The sequence below is a fragment of the Cygnus olor genome, chromosome 1 (genome assembly GCF_009769625.2).
Source record: "Cygnus olor isolate bCygOlo1 chromosome 1, bCygOlo1.pri.v2, whole genome shotgun sequence".
Classification (NCBI taxonomy): domain Eukaryota; kingdom Metazoa; phylum Chordata; class Aves; order Anseriformes; family Anatidae; genus Cygnus; species Cygnus olor.
In genome coordinates this window covers 94163657-94185801 of record NC_049169.1, presented here as the reverse complement: position 1 = coordinate 94185801, position 22145 = coordinate 94163657, and the positions used below count along the sequence as shown (strand labels likewise).

The 22145-nt window shown below is 40.0% G+C and overlaps 1 protein-coding gene across 1 annotated transcript in view; it reads left to right on the top strand.

The window, feature by feature from the left end:
• Window positions 1-70: 70 nt before the first annotated feature.
• ST3GAL6 (ST3 beta-galactoside alpha-2,3-sialyltransferase 6) overlaps window positions 71-22145 on the top strand; it is a 30643-nt gene continuing 8568 nt past the window's right edge. The window contains 8 exon segments of the mRNA XM_040545309.1: window positions 71-97; window positions 8153-8182; window positions 8184-8254; window positions 8935-9003; window positions 10212-10289; window positions 13166-13273; window positions 14594-14656; window positions 20957-21052. Coding sequence (XP_040401243.1) covers window positions 86-97; window positions 8153-8182; window positions 8184-8254; window positions 8935-9003; window positions 10212-10289; window positions 13166-13273; window positions 14594-14656; window positions 20957-21052 — 527 coding nt within the window. The 5' untranslated portion in view covers window positions 71-85.

The following is a 22145-nucleotide window of genomic DNA, read 5'->3' as shown; positions in this document are numbered from 1 at the left end:
CCAAGAAGGATTGTTCGCTTGACCTCGAGCCTCTGACTCTGCAGGCATTCATGGACAAAGACCAGTGCGTGTGAATGAGCAAGTGATGCTGCAGTGGGTGTGTATCTGTTAATCGTTTTCTGTTTTCTCAAGCATTGTGTAGTATGTGTCTTTCTTGTTTGTTTGAGAGAAAGTGGAGAAGCAAAACAACCCAAAACTATGATGGCTCTATTCTTCAGGCGGAGCAGCTGCCTTAAGTTGACAGAAACCTTCTCAGTTTTTCCATGTCAAGGTATGAGAAAAAGGACTTGAACTCTGACCCCCAGAACATGTTGCAAGGCTTGTTTATATTCCGGTATTTCTGGAAGAGGGGCTGAAGGGAGAGGGGAACATGGGCTAAAAAGGTACAGTGTTGGCCCCACAGTATGTGGGAGGAGCCTGCGTGGACTTAGAGCACACATTCTCTGTGTGTTTTGTTCTATTGTGCACATGTTGGTGTCTGCTGACACCTATGATGTGTAATATATAAACAGGAGTCCATCTTAGGCTGGCTAAAGCTTTAAATGTTAATTCAGGAGAGTACAACAGGTCTGGAGGAAATCCTTCAGGTCAGGCTGTCTGTCTTACTGAATTTGGTGGTGGTGTGTTTTTGTTTGTTGTTATTCGTTGTTTTTAGATGCAGTTAGAGCTGAATTTGTAGTGTTGGTTTTGATTAAAGCTTTGGGAGTCAAGGAGGAAACAGAACTATCTGCTTAGCTTATACCTGCTTTGGACTTTGCATGCCTAAGTTAGATTTTGAACGGAACCCAGAGTAACTGCACTGCAGCTCTATTGCTGGGTGTGGGAATAAGTGCTGGTCTGTGTGAAATGCATAGGAGGAATTTATTTAAAAGGAAAAAAAAAGTAAAATGTGTATGGAGGGAGGCCTGTGGAGGAACAGGATAGGCAAACCCATATGAAAATGTCTGTTCCCAGCGTCTGATGCACCTTTATGGAAATTGGCCTACTTCCAGCTAGTCATCATTTCAAGGTTATAAACTATCAGCAAGAAGCTGAGACTGTGGCCTTGATTGTAGGCAATGTTTTGGGAAATCTGTGATACGTAGAAAACACCAGTTGTGATAAGAATCCAGTAGTTACTATTTTTATTCCCCTCTAAAAACACAAGTTGGATGTGGATCTACCTAGGGCTGCCTTCTAAACCCATTTAGCACTGTTTAACTGTACTACAAAAGGTATGTAACTTGTCGGAATGAGCCCCAAGCCATTTTGGAAACATTAGGGAATATTGTTTTCTTGGAGGGGAAAAATAATTAAAATGGCAAACCAGCTATCTCCTCTTAATGCTTTCAGTTTTAAGTTGTGCCTACGCCATACTACAGAGCATGCTGGAGCCAAGGATCCACATTGCACTGTGTTGATCTGAGGTCAAGCTATTAGCTCAGATCTCAAGGGTGACATAGCAACCCTGACTCTAGCCTCAAGCTGGAGGTGACATGTTCTGCCTCTCAACAGGGCTAATTAACTCAGCATCAGACCTTTGTACTGAATACTGTACCTACTGGAGGGCTGTTTCAGGTGTACCTGATGCATGTACTTTGTTGCATTTTGCAAATCCAGGTTTCCTGGCAGGATACCCTGGCTGATGATCTGTAGTGCTGTTTTTCATCTGTGGAGCAAATTATTTGGTGTCAGTGTAACTGATACTGAATTCTGCATAGATAGACCCAAAAGTGACACCTCTATGAAACATGTGCATCAATAATTGTGGTAGCGCTGAGCACAGGATTGCAGCAGACTGTTTTAGTAAGTTTATAAAAGCTGGTAATAAATTACCGTAGTCTTGTACAGGTGTGTTCTTGCTGTCCAAGGAACAGTCTGAAGAGTGAATATAACCTCCCTTTTCTATGGCCTGTTCCTGTGCATTGTTTCTGTTCCTGCCCCCACTGCAGGGCACGTGTAAAAGCTGCTGGGTGCGCAGGTAGAGGTAAGAGGAGTGGACAAGGGGTGACATTGAACAGGCTGTATCGCACTTGATAAATAGGAGGGAGGAGCAGGAGACCATGGGCATGGTGCTAAGGCTGAGTGAATCAGGACCTGCATTGCTTTTGGCAGCTTTTCCCAGACTCTCTGCGTTGATAGCATGTTTTTCTGGCTTATCTCTTACATGTGCGAGAGAGAGAGGCTACAAACTCATATTTTACAGATCTTGCCTGAAATGTTGAAGGGTTTGAGTCTAGCTAGACCAAGCCTCCAGAACAACTTCCTTGTATTTAAAAGTGCACAAGGTGAGTGAGCAGGGCTGGAGGTAATGGTTCTGGGTGGTGCAGGCACTGTGTTGCCTGTTATGCACATAAACTATGCCCCTTTCTAGACCTGCCTGCAGCCTCCTGGAAGGGAGCTAACCTCTCTCTTCTACCAGCTGTCTCATGTAGGTCAATTAAGATTGCTGGGGTGAGAATACAGAAGAGTTGTTGACTGGACCTGAAGACTTTATTAGCACACTTTATCTGAAGGATCTGTTTGCCTAGGAAAAGTTTTTGGCCATGTAAGTAGGACAGGAGAATTACACGAGCAAGAGTGATGCAGAAATCTCCTTGAAGGTTTTGGGCTGAAGCAAACTGAAATGGTAATTGTCTGAAAAATACAGCAGAAGTTGCTTTTCCTTGTTGCTTGATTCAGCTGGCAGGCTGCTTTGGTGAGGAGCAAAAATACCGGTGTCTACATTTGAAAGGCAAAAATGGAATAAAATACCATGAGTTGCCCACAAAATGATAAACTTATTTCACCGTTAGTGGGGTGATGAAAGAGGGGGAGGCAAGCACTTAAGCCACAAAAGCAATCTATTACCTCTTGTGGCCTGTCCTGAAAGCACTGTGCAGCCATGCAGAAGGTCCAAGGTGGATACAACTCTAGTCTGCACCTCTCTGCAGTAGATTAATGTCAGCAGAGGCTATGTTTCTGGCAGTAGTAGCTGATAAAGGGCGAAGGTTGACTAAATCTACTGAACTACTGAATAGACTAAATGTTAGCACTGCTGTGCTATTAAATCTGCTGGGCACCATTGTCTGCAGTTGGGTACATAGAGAAAAGACAGTCTTGCTGCTACTTCCCAAGTTTTCTGCAGTTGTTGGAGGAAGGGGAGGTGTTAGGGGGAATTTTGGAAATCTTCCTGTCTCTGGGAGATGACAGTCTCTCTTTTTAATTAACCATGTTGCTGTATGGAAGAAATAAGTGGGGTTGTTGGGGAAGAAGGCTCTAGTTTTCAGGGTCAGCAAACACTTTTCTTCTGTGTCTGTCTCTGCCTCTTAGACCCATCAAATGATAGGGCAGATAGAGCCTGAAAATGTCTTATCTTCTGGTGCAGGAGTAATCTTTAACTGCTGGTAAAGATCCTACGTGTGATGTCATGGTACAAGTCCCCAGTGCCATTTTGACAGAGAAAAGCTTAATTTTAGAGCGTCGTGGTTGTGCAGGCAGACCTTCAGAAGCAGAAATAACTGCTTTATTTTTGTGTGGGAGGAGGCTTGAAAGAAATAATTTCCAGTTAACATGTTGTTAAACTTAGCACTTCAAAACTGAATCCCTTTTGCTAGAGACTTAGAAACGTAGCTTTAATTCAGGGCCACTTTGCTGGGATGATCCAATATATCTGCCTTCCTCGTTTAAACTTAGTATTTCTAAGGACTTCTTCAGACAATAACATTGAAAGGGAGCACAAGAAATGATCAAAAACTTCCTTTAAAAAGAGTATAAGGGAAGGCACTAGACTGACTCAGCCACTTTAGTACCTTTAAGACTACTGCAGAGCTATTGCATTGTCTGTTACAGCATTTCTTTCCTGAAAAATAAGAAACAATGAACTGTATTGCACATGTTTAGAGCAAGAACTGGAAGAGTTAATGGTGAATAATATATAGATTTGGCAGCAGAAATACCTATACATGTATCACAATATGCCCACGTTTTGGCAACTTAACTTGAGAAAAATGATATGAGAACTCTAGCTTGTCATTCTGTCGCATAGTTGTGTCACCAGGCATGCACCTTGACCAAAAGGAAACAGTTCTGCAGGACTGGTGATCACAAAAACTCCCACAAAATGCTGACTGTCTTAAATCCTAACATTTCTTTTTAAGCTTGTTTAGTAGTTTTCCCCTGTCCCTTTAAATTTCAAGGTCCACGCAAAGCACATTTTCAAGCTCACTTCCCTTCCTCCCCCACAACTACAAGAGCTAGGAATTTAAGGCCTGAATGAGCTGAAATTTTCATGCTGTCAGTTAACTGCAGCAGCAAGAAGTTAAACTGTCACAAGACCAGGTATGGAGCTAGGATTGTTTTAAGAGGAGTAGTATTTAATTAGTAGTAAGCACTTCTTAGTTAAATATTAATGGTTTACTTTATTAATCCTCAAGGGTGTTTTCCAAGTAAGTAGGACAGATGCAAAACTTCCTGCACTGTATTATTAACAATCTAATTTTAAGCATGAAAACAAAAGGAAGGCTTACAAGCAGTATGAAGAAAGATGATCATGTGATTGTCCAGTCCGACAGCTGTAGTTGCCTGCATGATGATTTCATTCTGTATGCATGTGTAAGTTGAAAGGTACAGCCTATGAGATACAGGCTTCTATCAGATACAGCACTTAACTGAAGTAGCAGAATAAATACTGATGTAAGTGAAGATGTGTGGTTGGCAAAAGCATTGGTTCTCCATCTCTGCCAAGGGGAGGAAAAAAAGTAGCCGCCAGGCTTATACAGCTAATGTGTCATATACCCAGTGCATCTCTCTAGTGGGTTGGTGGGAGCTGGGGAGGACCCTCCTGTCCTAAGGAGGTACAGGCTGATCTTGCAGATCTCTTATTACTGTAACAGTCTGTCTTGCCTAATTCTGAGATCGTAGTTCTGCCTTGGCTGGGGTGGGAAGTTGAGCAGCAGGTGTTAGTTTAGGTTCCCATTCAGAAATGACTGTGATACTCTTTTCTTAAAGGACTAATGCATCCAGTTGCTTACTTTCAGAAAATTGACCAGCTAACATCGTGAACGTCTGGCATTGGCATGCTGGCTTCCACTCCTCTTTCGTAGTGTGTGCCACTGGAAGCTTTTTAGAAAGCGGAGGGAATTGAATAGTTGAGTTCCAGCTTTGCCCTTTGTGTTTTGTTAACCCCGATTGACCTTGACCTATGGGCACCATGACCTCTGTCAATTAGGTTGATTAGCTTGAATCAAGATGCTGAGTCTTGTGTTGTGATAAGTAAGCTGGAATGACTGTCATTTTACATCTGAACCGTGTCTTTCCAATTGCCTATTTTCTTGCGTCTCTGATTATGGGAATTTTCTAGTGCATTATTTGCATCAAACGTGTTTGTTTTTTCTTCGATTTACTTTCTATACTTTCTTTACTTTTTTACTCCTTGATTTTAAGAAGAGGAAGGGAGAGATGGAAAATGCTGTCACCATTAAAATACACTCATAATTTCTTCCGTAAACAAGGCAATGGTTCTATTTACTAAACCAGGTTCACTAAAAAAAAAGTCTGTCTTGATTACAGAACTCTTTCTTCAAAGACCTGAATGAAGCCAGGCACTGGGGGATGGGATGGTGAGAAGACACTTGTATAATTAAAGACCATTTTGTCTTCCTAAGTGCTGAGTTAGATACGCCCTTAATGATGCTACATTCTCGTGTATTTCAGACCGAATGTCCTACATAAGATACTGAAAGTTGTTACGGATTCCTTATGATCTTATTTGAAGAACCATGTTGATTTATGTCGCTTTTGTTATTTTTTTGCAGGCTCTAACAATATTTTTGTAAATACTGGGCAAGCAGCAGATTTTTTTATTGGTGAATAATACTGTTATAAGCAATATCTTTGTTCTTATGTGCCTCTTTATGTGTAGCTTTGCCTTATCTTTGGTGTGCAACTTGGTCTGACTTCTCAGCAAGGCTCTCTCTGTTGATGGAGATTTATTAATTGCATTGAAGTCAACAAAATTGGTGATTGTTAATTTAATGACTTTTTCTGAGGAGCTGGTTCATTAAATGCTGTTGATTTAACTGATGTTTGCATTGATTGAATTAGGAGGTAAAATGTAAACAGTTGATTTCCACTTTAGTGGTATATTTTAGCAATCATTTGCAAAGCAGGAGATAATACCAACAATGAAATGGGGGAAAAAAAACACAATGAAGAGCACAGTATCTTTTTCAAGTAAATGAACCAGTTGCTGTTGTTATGACACTTGACTAAACCCAAGAGGTGATTTTCTTTTTGGTAATGTTCTTCTATTTTTAGACATAGATTTTGACAGAATTATTGTGAAAAGTCATGGTTTGCTCCAGAAGTTGAGAATGACTTTCAAAAAATTGCAGCTTATCAAGAAGAGTCAAAAGAGTTGGAGCAGTAAGGGTGGCAGTGTTACTTCCAATGAGCGATAAAAGGTTGAAATTGCAATAGCTGCCTCCCGTGGGGTAATCCATCCAGAAGAGCAGGATAGCCTGGAGGATATACTTTTAAGATTGATAGATTATAGCTTGCTCACTGCATGGCTTTGTTACTTGTAGATGCTGTCATAAAACCCCATCCCTGACCCTACAATTAAATCTCTGTGAAGGATATAGAAATAAAAAATAAGGAAGTGGTTGGCTTGTTGCACTCAACTCATTGTGACAAATGGTTCACTGTTAAGTATTTCTTCAGGCTGGAATCTGTGTGAGTGGCAGTAGTTTGCTTCTTAACTTTTAATACCAAAATGTAGCGCTCTCTGTGGTTGTCTTCTGACCTTTACTACAGAGTATGGTGCAGAGATGTTACTAGCATAAAGCTGTAAATCACTTACTTAGTAAAACTGAAGGTGCAAAATACAATCTGTCTTAACGCTGTTTAGTGCATGTTTAAAATAACAGCAACTCTAAATATTCTTCAAAAAAAAACACAACATGGAATTAACAACAACAAAAAAGCATAAAGCCAAAGGCTTTGCTTTTGGAAAATGCAGCAGCAGTATGCAGCTGTATGCTTGTTTGGATATGGCTTGTTTCTGTTGAACAGCTATTTGTTACCTTCACTTTAGAATACATATATGTACAAGTAGGTGTTTATGTATTGTGTGTACTGAACCTGCTTACCCATACCATGATAGGGGCAGAGATGAAAATAATAGAAGGGTATGGCTCTCGAGTAAATTTCACAGTAATTTGTGGCCAGAGTGTCATTTTGGACTTTCAGAGGGTTAAGCAACAACTTCATTCATAGATCCTGAAAAGGCAGCTCAGTGTGTTAAGATGTGAGCAATGCACAACTTGCTTTTCCCCTGTCGAGCGTGGAGAAGTGTGTGCTTCTGGTATTTCTTTGGCTTTGTTTTACTAATCTGTGCAATAAGGTGAAAACTCTACTTGAAAAAACAAAAACAAATACTGTCTCTGCTCTTTCTCTAAAATGTAGCAAGTTCTATGTGCTTTCCAAATATTGGGTCCTAATTTCTCTTCCTTGCTTTGCAATACATGAGAATAGCATTTTTCTATCATTAAGCAATGAAGTCTGGCCTGTGTCCTGCCCACTCATCAAGTCCTGACACAAGGATGTTAGCAGACAGCTTCAGTGCAGCTTTAAATGACCAAACTCAGACTTTAACAATATTCAGCGGTCCTTAAAAAGCCAGTAGCGATTTGTGGCAGATTCACTGGCGTCAGCCTATCTGCCTCCTGCAAAGCACACATGCTTGTTTAGCTGTGTAATTATGGAAACTGATGGTGGGTGGAGTAACAAGGAAGAGAAGAACAGGTACCTGTAAAGGCTAACTTCTGACCCAAGAGGCTGGTTTCTTTGGGCTACCAGTGGACAGAATAGAGCTCCTACTCTGACATGTCTGGAAGAATCTGCCTTTTTCCACCCTCTTCAGAGGGAACATAGAGTGAGCCTTTCTCCATATTTGTGTTACTGTGCAGAATATACACATGCTAGGTGCAGAGCAGTGTTCAACTCCAGTTACTGGGACTTGGTGTGAGAAAACAGGCTGGAATGATCCTGTCAAATTTGTGGTGATGGAAAACGGCTGTAATAGTGGTGACTTCCTTTCATAGGTTGCAAGATGTAGGAGTTTTTTGTAGAAGTTCATTTTAATATTGTAAGTTGGATTTAAATTTCTTATTTTCTCTTTTTCCTTATTTCAGGTCTACCAGTCATGAAACGAATTCTTCTTTGTTTTTATCCTGGCTGCTGCTGTTATGTATGGTATACTGCATGGAAATTTGTGGAGAAATAACCTCTACTGGTATGGTGACACTTTGTTTGCTTATACCTCCATGCCTGTATGAAATATGTAGCTGTTAGTTGCTGTGTTGCTGAATAGCTGTTTAAGAGTAATCAACAGAAGGGATTACTACTGTGGATATATGTGCTTTGTGGGTTTTTTGTTTTGTTCTTTGTGTGTGTACCATAAGGGAATGCGTGTGATTGTTCTGTCCTGTCACCCCTCCTCTTGTGTCGGTTTTAAGCCAATTTGAACCTGTTTTTATGGAGAGGTCAGGACCTCAAAGATAGGAAGCCACTCTGAGTTCCATGAAAAGAGGTGCTCCAGCAAGAAGAGATCTTTTTCTGTGTCATGTCTCTGTGTTGTCCACCCGCTTGTGTGTTTAGTGTTAGCTGTTGCTTTAGGTGTCTGATAAATGACATAGCAGAGACCTGCCTCACACATGGGAATATCTGCAGTTGGAGTGGGCTCCTTCTTGCAAAGCTGAAACTTGTTAAGTCCCAGAGGCAAAATTCTGGGAAGCAGGCCTCTGCTGTCTCCAGGGTGTACAGGACAGGTGACATGGGACCTAAAATTAAGGGTGCTTATTGCAGAAGTTGAGCTTCCATTGAGTTTCCCAGTGTACAATTGATATGAATAGTTCTCTGTTGCGGTTTCTTTGTATAGCAAACCTCAGTATTACACCATTTCCCCTTTTGCAGGATTAGCTTTTATGGACAGACTTCTTCTGTGAGGGCTCCTTCTTCCAATGAGGCTAGTGGAGTTACCCAGTAAGTTCAGCAGTTGAGTGGTTTTGTGTGATCACTTTGTGTGTGTGTGTGTGTTTTTTTTGGGTGGGTGGATGAGACTAAAATCCATAGTCTTGGTTCAGCTGGTCATTGTACAGCTGTGTCCATTGAGTGTTTGTTATGAACACAATTGTAACATGTCTGGTAGAAAGGAATTTGTCTGTCATATCTCCAGTGTTTGGTTAATATTTATGGCCACTTATCAGTGGAAAGCAATGAATTGCTGGAAGGATGTTTGTTTACATCCTCTAAATTCCTGGAATTTGGAGTTACATTTGAGTAAATCAGAGCTATGAGGGCAAGCTCATGAGCTTAATTTTAATAATCAGAGGCGTGGTTCACTTATGTGGTGTGCTAATGTTCATACAAGCAGATCTTTTGCGCTAAATTAGGTTTGCGAGGCTAATGAGGGCATATGATAGAATGTGAAAGAAGGTCTTCATTCTCTCTGAAGATGTCCTGCAAAATGCTGTCTGTGAGGTTGATTCTGGAAAGCAATGAGCTGACCAGCTGCTCCATTTCACAGGGTGCTTTCTCAGTGTCAGGTGATGTCTTGAGGGTACCAAAAGCAATTAACCTTAATGGTCTGCTTGGCTTGTGGCTCTAATGTGGTGGTTTCATCCTTCTGTTCCTAATGCAGCCCAGATGCAAGCTTTGCTCGTGCTGATCTTTACCCTCCCTTCTGGGCTTCATATTTGTTCATAAAGGAGCTAAAGCACCAGGACAGGAATGTGCTTAGAAGTATAAGTCTTGGCCTTCTAGCCTCATTATGGGGAATCACTTATCCTGATATAATCTCCTTTTCCTTGAAGTGTCCTCTGTGGTGCAGTCGCTTTCCATCTCCCAAAAAAGACTCCTCTCTCCTCTCTGAGGAGTGCTAGTGCAGCTGTCTTGAATGGCTGCAATGATGATTCAGCTGAAGTGTCCTGCTTCTCTGCAGGTGGGTCTGAGATTGAAATTCTGGTTATGGCTGCAGACCCGTCGGAGGAGCATTGTAAAATAAAAGCCTTACTAGGGAAATAATCATACTGTAATCAGAAAGACCCATCTTTGTAATACCAACAGAAGCAATCATGAAAATTTACCATGGTGTTAACTCAGTCAGCTTACTGTTTTGCTTGTCCATGTTTCTCTACCTTGTTGCTGCTGCCCCTTCCTGTTCTTGCTATTTCTTTGAAATTCTCTCGCAGGCTGCTACCTACGGCTGCGGAGAGAAGGAACATGCTAGACACGTGTCTCCTGAAACCAGCATTTGAATCTTTACTGGAGTGAGTATTCTGGGAGAAGGGAGAGGGGGGAGGAAAGGTGGTGGTGAATTTAAGTAGAAATATGGTTATTTACATGTTCTGGACTATTTCACATTTTTGATTCATCTCTGTAAGTACAGGCTTCTGGGGTTTGTGTTCATTGTCGCTTTTCCTGGTTGTGGCAACACAAATTGTTTAGCTTGTCATTTTTCAGCATCTGAGCAATACAACACAACTAGCTCAATATGCTGGTATATGTATTGAATAAAAAAGTAATCCTGCTTGTGTTGTAGCCTAGTAACAGTGGAACTATTTTCTTGATTGAAATACAAGCCCTGATCTTTTTTTTTCCTTCCCATGCTGTTCTTGTCAAAGAAGTGTTCAGGTCCAAGACTGAAACCTCAATTATTCTGCTATTAGAGCATTGAATGAAATATAATTTTTTTGATAGCTAAGCACTTTGTAGCAGCCAGAGGCCAGAGAAGTTTTGAAAGTCTCTTCATTTTTTCCAGAGAGAAGAGTATGAAATGTGCAAAAACTCATCCACACCCCCTCATTTTAAATGGATTCTTAATTTTAGTGGAATTAAATTGTAATGAAACTTGGATTATTTATGGTTTTGTTCCTTGGATAGGTGCTATTGAATTGTATGTTGTTGTTCTGTGCTTTAAGATGCTCAGGGGAAGTTTCCTTTGTTACGAAGCAGTCAACTGAAAAGGAAGAGCTTTTACCCAAAACATAGGAGGTGTCTGGTCACAAAGTGTGTCTCAGATGTCTGTCAAGAAATACTGGGAGTTTTTATTAGAATTGTGTCTTAGAATGATCAAAGTAACGCTGCAGGAGCAGAAGCAGACAGGCTGTATTGTTGGCTTTGTTTTTATCTGAGCAAACATTAAGCATGGCCCTGAGAAAAGCTTGGGAAAATGTTTAGATCAAGTCCTGGCTGAAGCAAAGATATTATTACTTTTACTTTTTTTTAAAATATTTTTCCTGTATAAGAAAATAGGGCTTTGATTCAGTACTGCTATTATTTTAAAGAACATGCAAGGATCTCAAGTTTCTCCTCCCCAGAGCAGTCCCCTAGCCTTTGAGTCTTGGTTAGCTGCATGTCTCAGAAAGGTGGTCCTAGGTCCCGTGCCCACAGAGTGCCCAGGCTGTCTTGGTGTCAGGCACAGCAGGGTAGCTTTGTTCCTGAGCAAGGGGGCAGGGATGGACTCAGAGATGCCACAGCGAGAAGGTAGGTTCAGAGCTAGGACTGAGTCTCTTGGATGTTTCCATAGGTCCTTTACTGGGATAGCTTATGTGAGCTGAATATCTGGTCTGTGCACTTTGGTAATAGCCTGGGGAGGTTGAAAGGATATCTAACTGGCCAGAATTATTTATGGAAATGAACCAGAGCTAGAAGTGCCAGAATTAAGAATCCTTTTGCAGTAGGTAAATTATTTATTATGGCTAAGCTTACCAGCTGCTTCTGAACAGCAAGGCAAGTTATTAATTTGAGAGTTTAGTGCGGTGATGTCTCAGTTAGCTGTTCTTGCTCAGTTAACCTATAGCCCAGTTCTTGGTGTGTGGATTGTGTACCTTCTGAGCACATGGAACTTAACGAATGAGACACTTGATTTGTGGGACTGTGAGAGAGCTATGTGTGTGTTTACAGCTAGTTAATATTCTTAATGGAATACAAGTCATGTGCTGGCTGTGGGTATTTATGGTCAACACTCCATGTTTTCTCCCTGTGACTGCATACTTCTGTGTTTACATTTTAATATAAGACCCAGCATGCAGGATTGCTGCAAAGTCAACCAGTTTGGCTGATGCAAGTGACTTAACCATGAGGTGTGAAACTGAGGGTTATTATGGTAGCATGTGACAGGATCGGGTTGACTGTTCATTCAGTTGTCTTGATTTTTGACAGATATTGGTAATAGAGTCCTCTTCCCTGCTATGAAATAACCCTTGGCTGTGGCTACTGTCTTTTAGAAGAAGTGACCTGTTGTTTCCATCTTGATGCATATAAGGTGTGACACAATCCTGTTACCGTTTGTAGGAGGAATGTGCTTTTGAGGCAACCCTCCCTCCTCGTGATCTCCATGTGCTGGGCTTCTCATTGCAGAGCAGTCCTGGCACACTTGGACTGGGCTCCCTTTCAGACAGTGCTGCACCACAAGATGCACTGCAGGAGCACACTTGATGTGCTGCCAGCTGATAAGGGGTGTTCAGTCCGGTGGACCCACTAGTATAGTCCAAAGCAAAATACCTGAGACGTTGTGTAACCCAGACATGGGAACTCCATACCTTTGTTTGCTGTATGGATCTACTCCTGTTGCCCCCAAATACTGACTAATGTCAACGTAGCCATAAAGTGCCACTTGTTTGGAGTGGGTGCGCTTCTCATGTAAGGTGAAATCTGCAGGAGATGGGATTTTTCAATTAAAATACTTTGCTTCAAATCCCATTCCTACTTATTTAATTGCCTTATATAATAACTCTTTTTCTAGTTGCCACTACTATTCCTTTTTTCCCCTCAGCGTGATTATTTACTTTTCAAACCAGAAGTTGCTTGTTGTCTTACAAGGTTAAGATTTCTATCAAATATGCTTTCTCATGATACAAGCTTTTTCAGTGCATGCAATTTTAATGAATTTACATAACTTATACTAGCGAAGGTCCTCTTATCTCACTCCCTACCAGAATTTTCCATTATAATGTTTTCCCCTTTCCTGTCACCTGCTTTCTTTCCCTGTGATCATGAGTTTTCTTCTTTTGAAACAGCCAAGTATTATCAATTTTTAAGTAGGATAAGAGTCTTTTTAAAAGTGACTGTATGAATTATTGTCTTAATCAAATACACCATGTGGATTTGTGTAAAAAAGTCTTTTTTTTTTCCCCTTCATTAGTGTTGACAAAATATACCCATTCCTGTGTGCCAACGATTTTATCAGAGCAGCAGAGTTCCATGGAAGTGATAAGTTTGAGCTACCTTATGGAATAAAGAGAGCAGGTATGTGTTCCCTATGTACCCGTTTATAAACATAAATACCCAAATGTGATGGAAGGCCATCTCAATCTATGGGCCTGATGTTTCTTGTTCATTGCCAATCCTTTTGGGTCACCTACCAGTTGCTTAATGTTCTATTTCATGCATCTGACCTCACACTTTCTGGCTCTTAAAAGAAACACGGCGGGGAGGGGAGTTCTCCCTCTTGGAGAGAGCTCCAAAAAGATGGGAGTGAGGAAGAGTAGAGTTATTCAGCTCCTTTCATTTGTATGTGACTGGAGCACTAAAGATATTTAGCTTGTGCTTTGTTTGGTGAGTGCAATGGATTTCAATCAACGCACCTAAGTTGATCAGGGTCCAGAGTCTTACTGAGGCAAATATTCCCCAGCTTGGTGTGGTTACATCAGCAAAATTTCCCTCTTACAGGACTGCCTCCCCCAGTTGGGGGGTGTTGCTGTGACTGCAGAGGGTAGTCCCACCATTGCATGGCTGCTGCACTCACACAGTGTTTGTCTGCTAATGTCTGTGTTGGTAACGGGTAGAGTAGGTGGGGTCAGAGAGCCTAGGCCTTTAGTTTTCCTTTTAGAAAGGGTTGTAAACTTGAGTGGCTCAGAGTTTTTAATGCTGAGCAGTGCACTGTTGTAGTATACCTGCAGATCTGGGCTTTAGCTTCTCACCTTATCCTCCATCAGCGTAACAAGGATGGTGTGTTTTCCCACACCTCTGGGGCACTGATGAGGGGAAAAATACATCTGAGAATGAGATTTGTTCAGTCCTGCTTTGAGTAAGAGGTATGTGAGTGTCTAGCAGGTGTGTGCCCACAGGGGTGGGCTGGAGGGGTGCCTCTGCTCAGATTTGCCAGTGAGTACAGGCTGCTTTCATGTCTTCTCCCAAGATGTGTAATACAGTTCCTGTCCTTGGCTGGGTGGCCCCTACTCTTGAGACAATGCTGCATCTGTTGCTGTTGAAGATGGGTCGAATAAAACCAAAGCCAATTAGGATGCAGGTCTTGGAAACTCTTCCAATATGTACTTGTAACTATATATTTTTTTTTATTTTTGAGGCAAATCTCATGCTGTTTTCCAACATGTGAGTGTGGAGGCAGGAAAAGCTTCCAAGAGAGGAGCTCTGATAAATTTGGATTTCCTTGGCGTCATTGATTGACCTGTGACTTTCAACTACAAATGTTCTCGTTTTTGAGTTCATTTGAAGTGCATAAAAACTATTGTAGCTGAAAAGGCTGTAGTCAGGGTGGCATACTTTTACTTTCATAGTGGAAAGTACTGAATGTTTTCATTAAAATCTTCTTTATATTTTCTTTCTAGAGCAATTTTTTTCGTTTAGCTCTTTCAAGACTGCAAAACTGTGGACTGTCCAATGAAGATGACAGGTGAGATGGCTTATTTGCTACCATTTTGTTCATTGCATTTTAACGCTCAAGATTTATCTGTAAAGCAGTGCAGTGACATTATCCTGAAATCACTCAAGTTCCTAAGGTGCAGGTCAGACCTACAGTTTCCAACAGGCCTACAGTGTATATGTAACTAATTCAAGGTTTAAATAAGTTTTGGCTTTAAACACTTGTAGCACCAACATTCAAGAATAATTTTTCTGTGAGGGAGCTTAAAATCCCTATTTTTTTCTCTAACTGCATTAGCAATGTGCTGTCTGAACACAGTCCCAGCTTCCTACCCCCTTAAAAATTGCACACAATCTCTTTTGAAGTCATTACTAGCGTAAGTAGATGACTTTCACCATCTCTGCATATCTCAAATATTTTCAGAAGATTGTAGATTGATAAAAGAAATCTCACCTGTGTATCCTCAACCTACTGCATCCGTTGTCCTGCTGCACACACTTACTCATAGTATGTTCAGTTTCCTTTTCCCATAAATGACTGTATCCTGTTCCCAAGGGAGACTTAACGCAGCCAGGAAAGATCTTTCCTGGCAGTTCTAGAGTAAGCAGAGTTTGGCTCAGCATGGAGCATGCCATAAATAACTTGTTTTCCATGCATTAGGTTGTCTTATGTCTTTGTTAGAAGCAATTTTTGCCAAGAGTTTTTGTTTGTTGATTTTTTGGAGGTGGTCTTTTTGTGTGTGTATGTGTGTTTTTCTCTTGTTCCTTTTTGTTTGCTTTGTTTGTTTTTTGACGTAGGGTAGTGTGGTTGGCAGAGGTACTAAAATCATGTGTTTACCAAGTGACGCAAATGATTTCTTTGCAGTCAAGCAAATGGTCTGAGAACCTACCTTATACAATGTTAATGTACAGAATACTTAATAAAGTAGGATGCAAATAATACTGAGGTTGACTAGCCTTCTTTTTTTAATCAAGGAGATCAAACAGAAGATTGTTGCTCCAAGTCAAATGACAGGATCACATTTTAATTAAATCTAGGTGCAATATGAACAAAATAATCGGTTTTCAAACATAAGTATTATCTCTTTTTTTTAATACCCGGTTTTATCTTTCTTCATCTATGGTACTCCTCTTTGTGTTTAATATCTAATTCTAGGATGTTCAGGTTTACTCTAAAGTTCAGAAGGAGGAGAGAAGGAAAAAAATAGAAAAAAGCAACCCAACACCAACACCTACCCTCTATCAGGAGTAGGATAACTGAGGAAACTTGCACAAAAGTGGTTGAGAAAGGCTAGGCTTTTGTCTGGAGTTTGAAGGAGAATGCCAAAGGTTATATTAGAAATTTACTGAAATGACAAGTTCACTAATAATTTTGGCTGTAAGGTAAAGAACCTCATTGTACAGCATAGTATATCCTGAATTCAAGTGTCTCTACTGTATCTCAAAAGTAAAGGGAGCCTTTGAATGTAGATTTTCCACTTGAGATAGAGGCATGTTTAGTGGTTCTGGGAAGTACGATTCTTTTAATAAAAGTAGAACCAAAGCAAAGTGAGAACTATTACTACTTAATAAGCAGTAGCGTAAATGAATTGAATGTACAATGACTTCATACAATTTGTTCTTTCTTAATTATTTGTTTCTTCTATATAGCACTGATAGGGCATGAATCACTGTAGTGGGGAAGAGCTTTTAAATATACATTTAGCCAATATACAGTGGCTTTTAAATATGAAACATTTTGGGAATTTATCCTAACAACATTCTCCAGTAATATAGTAACAGAATTATTAGGCAGTTGTGTATTGCTGTCACCTACCACTGCCTTCTTGGCAGAATGCAAACTGAATTTCCCTGTAAACTTCTGTTGGGGTGGGAAACCTACTGTAACGTATTTCAACAAACGTTAGGCAATATGAGCATCAAATTCATGTACGTGAGCTGTATTTGCACGCAATATTGGTAAAATTGTACATAGTGAGATACAAAAGATTTTTTTTCCTGAGTAGTGCAATTTTTAAAGCTTAGGTTGAATTCTCACTGTGTAAAGGTCTCGTTTTGCAAAACAGTTCAGAAGGGAACAGTGTCACTGACTTCAGTGGAGTAGCCTGTAGGGAAAAGGATTTTCCAGGCTAGGGATATATGCATAGAATACCCTCCAGACACCTATTCCACCCATTTCCTTATGAGTGGTGGGCACTTTTAGGACTTCAAGCTTATCAGTGGTGAATTCTTACAAATACACTTACACAATACTAAGACAACAATATATGACCTCTGCATCCTCCTTTTACCAAATAACCTCAAAGGAAATAATTTGCATTCCTCAGCAGGCTACTGGGGGTATGGGCTAAAGCAGCTGAGGTCAAGATGCTTTTTTTTCCCCCAGAGGAATGCAGATGATGCAATCTTCTTGCCCTTTAAAGGCTACATTTCAGCTGAACAGTATTTTTCTTCTATGTGACTAGGAAAATGTTTCTTTAGTATTTCACCATATAAACAAAATTATGCAAAACAATGTCTAATCTTTAAATTAAGAGGCTCTTGTACACAATATGAATAGGGAAATGGTTTGAGTAACTGACTAAGGGATTTCATTTAGGTGTTGGAGATCAATTACTGTGTGATTTTGCATCCATGTATATACTGAGTAGATTTCCAACATCTAAATGTAATCTCATAGTCACCTGAACCATTCCTATAACTGTTGTTATATTCCAGGTCTTAATCTTTTTTCTTTCTTAAATACTGTGCTGGAGATTGCAAACTGGACCTCCAGACATTTCAGTCTATCATATTTTGTGTCTAGCATACCTGATGTCATTTAAGGACATCTGAATTTACTTCTCTTCATGTTGATTTATCAGTGTGAAGAAAGGATAAGCATTTTTTTTTAACATGAAAAAGGAAACTAAGAAAAAGGGGCTGGTAAACATCTGGCAATAACAGGTAGCTTAAAATCAGTAGTTCACTTATGTGATCTGCTGTAAGTACAGGTCAGTTTAAGTATCTTTGAATGCAATCCAGCCTTGCTACGTATTCTTTACCTCCACAGAAAACCTGAGTTATGAAATGAAGTTGTTTTCTGTTTGCGTTGGTGTTACACCCGATGCACACATGCAAATGTTATCTAGTCTCTAGAATAAACCATTTTCTTCTGTGCTTATCAATGCAATCTATGGTACTGTGGATGTAGACCTATTAATCATAACTGAAGACTCTCCAGCACTGGAGGGAGGGTGCTGAGGGGAGGAGATGATTCAGAAATGGCACATTCATACCAACATTCATACCAAACTTCCTGTTTGAGTTGGCCTTCTTCAACTTCCAGGGCCTGACAGAGTGTGAAAGCTGATCTTGCAAATGTGTTTGTCTATTTCTGACTGTACAATGACATGTATACTTCATCATTCATTCATTCATAAGTATTTGATCTGCTTGTTGACTTCGATACCCATTTCAAAAGTTCACGTACCGGTATCAGATGCTTTATTGGTTATTTGAAGGCAGCTGATAACATTTTTTCAGTACATGTTATTAAGATTACTGGAATCTTAAAGCTTTATCAAGCTTCAAATTTCAGTCTGCTTTTCTGTCTAAGTAGTACTAGTCACTGTTAAAAAGCCATGAACAAGATCTGGTCTGCATCTCTCAGTAAGAAAGAGTGAGTGGATTTGACTTGAGAGCAGCTACTGAGCTTCTGTAGCTGCGTGAACCTCAGTTGCCCAGCTCTAAATTCACATTTAATTTTACTTCCTTGCCCTGGGTGTCCTGCCACATCACAACTGCAAAGAAGAGAAACTGAAGAACTGCTCAGTTTTACACCAGAGTCCAAGGCATTATTTCAATAGCTAGGGATGGACATGGTGAATTCCAGTTGTCACTTCAATTCCAATTGTCACTTCAGCCAAAAATGGAAAGATATGTAGTGTAAGGAATCACTTAAAATTCAGCTACAAGGGACAGAACTAGCAGTGTAGCCTCAAGTAACTTCTTGGCTGCTTATCGTGATCACAATAATAGAAATCACTTGTTTAGGATTTGTGTTATGGTGATGAGGTTTGTACCTCACAGTTACCCAGCTGCGGTCCAGATGACTGAAACTCAGTGATTTAGAGGCATGCTGTAGATGACAGGAAAGTGTGATGTGCTTTCTCACCTTTCCTTTGTTCTGCTTTCATCACTTCCTGATGATGTTTTTTTGTCTGTTTCATTTTTTTCTTCCTGTTTCTCTTTACTGCTGTTTCTCCACGGCCCAGGGTCTTGCTTTGAGCTCTGTGGTACAATTGCAAGTAAAAAGTATAATTCAGAAGAAGGGTAACTTCTATTCCCTTCCTCCCACTGTATGTATTGCAGGAGTTCACCTGTAATCATTGCATGTTCATCTGCATGCTTTCTCAGGATGTCTTAAAGCTAGATTGAAAAAAAAATTTGGAAATATATGGGCAGGAGTAATCTAGGAATAGAGGGAATGGTTTTTAGTGGTAGAGGGAATGGGCATACTGAGGACAAGATGGTGCAGCAGGTTTTGCCCCTCTGATTTTGGAGGTACCAAGTCCTCTGATTTTTGGAGGTACCAAGTCCCATGGAATTGTGGCGTTAGAAATCTTTTTGTGAACACTTGGCATCTCCTAAGCTGTTTAGGAAACACTAGAGAAAGGTGTGCCAGCTTTTTCCATGTCACTGTACCCTCAGAGATGGCTTTAGTGGTTCTAGATTTTGTTGGATGTGTACATTGATTCAGAGGTACTTAACAGGTTGGTCAAAGATACAAAAATATATATATATATATATATATATATGTGAAATGTATAGTGTGTGTATATATACATTTTTAAATAAATAAAGGCAACTCCCTCTGCAGATGTGGTCTTAGAGCAGCAGGTGAAAAGCTGCCAGCTCAGCATTTCTTTTGAAACATGGTTATTTTAACAGTTGGCATTTATTTTCATTTAAGCTTTTCTATAAGCTTCAGGTTTTCAGCACTGGTTTTGGTCACAGTTTCTTTTCCCCTAGCTCATACACAGTGCAGCATAACTGTGTTAACAATTATGTAGGAACTACTTCGTACATTGAGATGCCAGTCTGGGGTGGAACCGTCTGTTTTCATTGATGTTCAATAATACCCTCCTCAACTGAAAAAATGAGTTGGACTGTCCAAGGAGTAAGATGTTAATTAGTCTGCATAAAGTACTACAAGGGGCATTTAATACAGGTTAAAGTATTCTTTATGACTTGGTATTGTGGTCCCTTGCAGTAAGAAATGGTACAGAGCCTTTTTCTTGTTTGAAGAACTGTGTGGGTTTACATATAGCATGCAAGACCACAAGCCTTCCATAAAGAGGCAATGCTCCCTGAGAAAAATGAGACCAAGCCTGTCTAGTCTCCTTTTTGAAACCAAAGCACACATTCTGCTAGCACTGAAATATGCAGTAGAGAGAGCAAAAGATATGAATAGAAGACTTGGGACAACTCCTGGGAGAATTTTTACCACTAGAATTTCATTTCATAAGTTTAGCATCTGTGTTTACATAATGTTTTTTTCATACGCTTTTTAGCTGTGAATATATCCTGAATTCAAAAGGATGGGTTAATTCATATGTATCGTAAGATCTAATTTTTTCCTCAGTGTTTTATATACCTAGTGATGCTGTCTGATTTGAATCTAGTCATATGAAAACACAGCTTTTTTTATCATCCTTCTTCTTAGCACATAGCAATGTGTACTTCAGCACATGCTTACATAAGTTAGACAGCACTTCCTAAGTAGATGGAGAAAATTCAACAGCATTATGTTTGTGTAAAGAGCCATTGTTTGTCATTTTTACTCGTACAATTCAGAGGTTTGTAAACTAGATTGTGAACCTAAATCTTGCCACTGTCGCTTTTATTAGAGGTCTCGAGTTGTGGAGCTGTACAATTTTGCAGGAGCATCTAAATTTGAGTTAGAGCAAATCTGGGAAAACTATCCCAGTTGGTAGACTAGGAAAAATCTGAAGTGTTGTGGAAGATGGTTTACTGAATGGCAGACACATCACAAACTAGCTATATATGTTTTAAACAACAAACCGCTAGAAAACCAACATGTAGTTACTGTTTTGCACAGGAGCAGCCATTTCCTGGTTTTTGTGTTCCTGAAAAAAAATGTAGCCCAATTTTGAAAAAATTAGTGTGCGAAACAGGATCTGTACTCCTGTGTAGTGGACGAGGAGTGTCAATGATGCAGTACACTTGTTGTTAATAAATAAATCAGCTAAATGCTCATGAGGCAGCTATGTTAATTACAATATTGAAACGGGGTGTAATGCATATTAAAGTTCTGTTTGTTCTGCAGCGTTTCCTGTCGACGGTGTGTTGTGGTTGGTAACGGAGGAGTACTTCGAAATAAGACGTTAGGGGAAAAAATTGACTCATATGATGTGATAATAAGGTAAATGGTATTTATTTTTCATTTTCTTCACATATGGGGAGTTAAAAACTTTTGTTGTAAGCCAGTAGCTACTGGTAGCAACTATAAAGTTCAGTTATTATACAAATGAAAATGTATAAAAGCTCCCATTATTGTTACATCCTTAAAAAAACAAAAAATCAGTGTTTTATTAGGCAGGTGTAAGGGAGGAACAATGTGTGCATTCTGTTTCATGGATGGATACATGCATGCAAGATGCTGCTATCAGAGATGGGTCTGGGTATGTGACAGTCCAGAGCCCTGTATGTGCCCCTTGCTGTGAGCCAGCATCCTGGGCAGCCCTGCCTCTTACTTTCCACACCATGCCTGTCTTTCCTTTGTGCTAGCACATGCATTGCTTGGAGTGGATTAAAAGTAACACTTACACTGTGAAGTCCACCTCAAGGCACGTGTCATCTGGAGCATGATGTTAGCGTCTGTCCCTTCCTCAAACACTTTAGCTTGTACTGGAAGCATACCAGAGGGTGCTGGGATCTGGAGGAGAGGTATTTAGATCAGGGAAACTGAAAAAGTGCTCGGAGTGTGTGGGTGTGTTGGTGTGTCGGGATGTTCTAATGCCAAGCAAGCTGAAATGGACTATTTAGCTAATTATAACAGTATTTTCTGCATAATAATAAGAATTTAAAAAAAATCATCCGTTTCTTCTCTACGGAAACTGAGATAGTAACCAATAACATGGCCTTTCTGCCAGTAGGTATCTTGTCAGATGGTGTGCCTGAACCCTCTTTCATTAAAACCTTTGCCGTTTCAGTTTCTGCTTCAATATTGTCTGAACCTCATTGTTACTTCACTGTCAGTGATGCAAGGAAGCTCCATGAATTATTTTTAACTTATTTCAAGTATTTGGATTTAATCCTTCAATTTAAAAGCTCCCTGTACATCTATTTGCTCTTCTTAAAATGGGAATCTTTACATATGCTGGTGTCACACATTTAAAAATGGGCAGTTCTAAAACCAAAATTGCTTCAGAAATACAGTATGCATTTTTTTTACTGTGAATGAACAAAGAGGTGATGTTTGCATTCTGTATTTAATAACTTGTTGTGATTAAAGC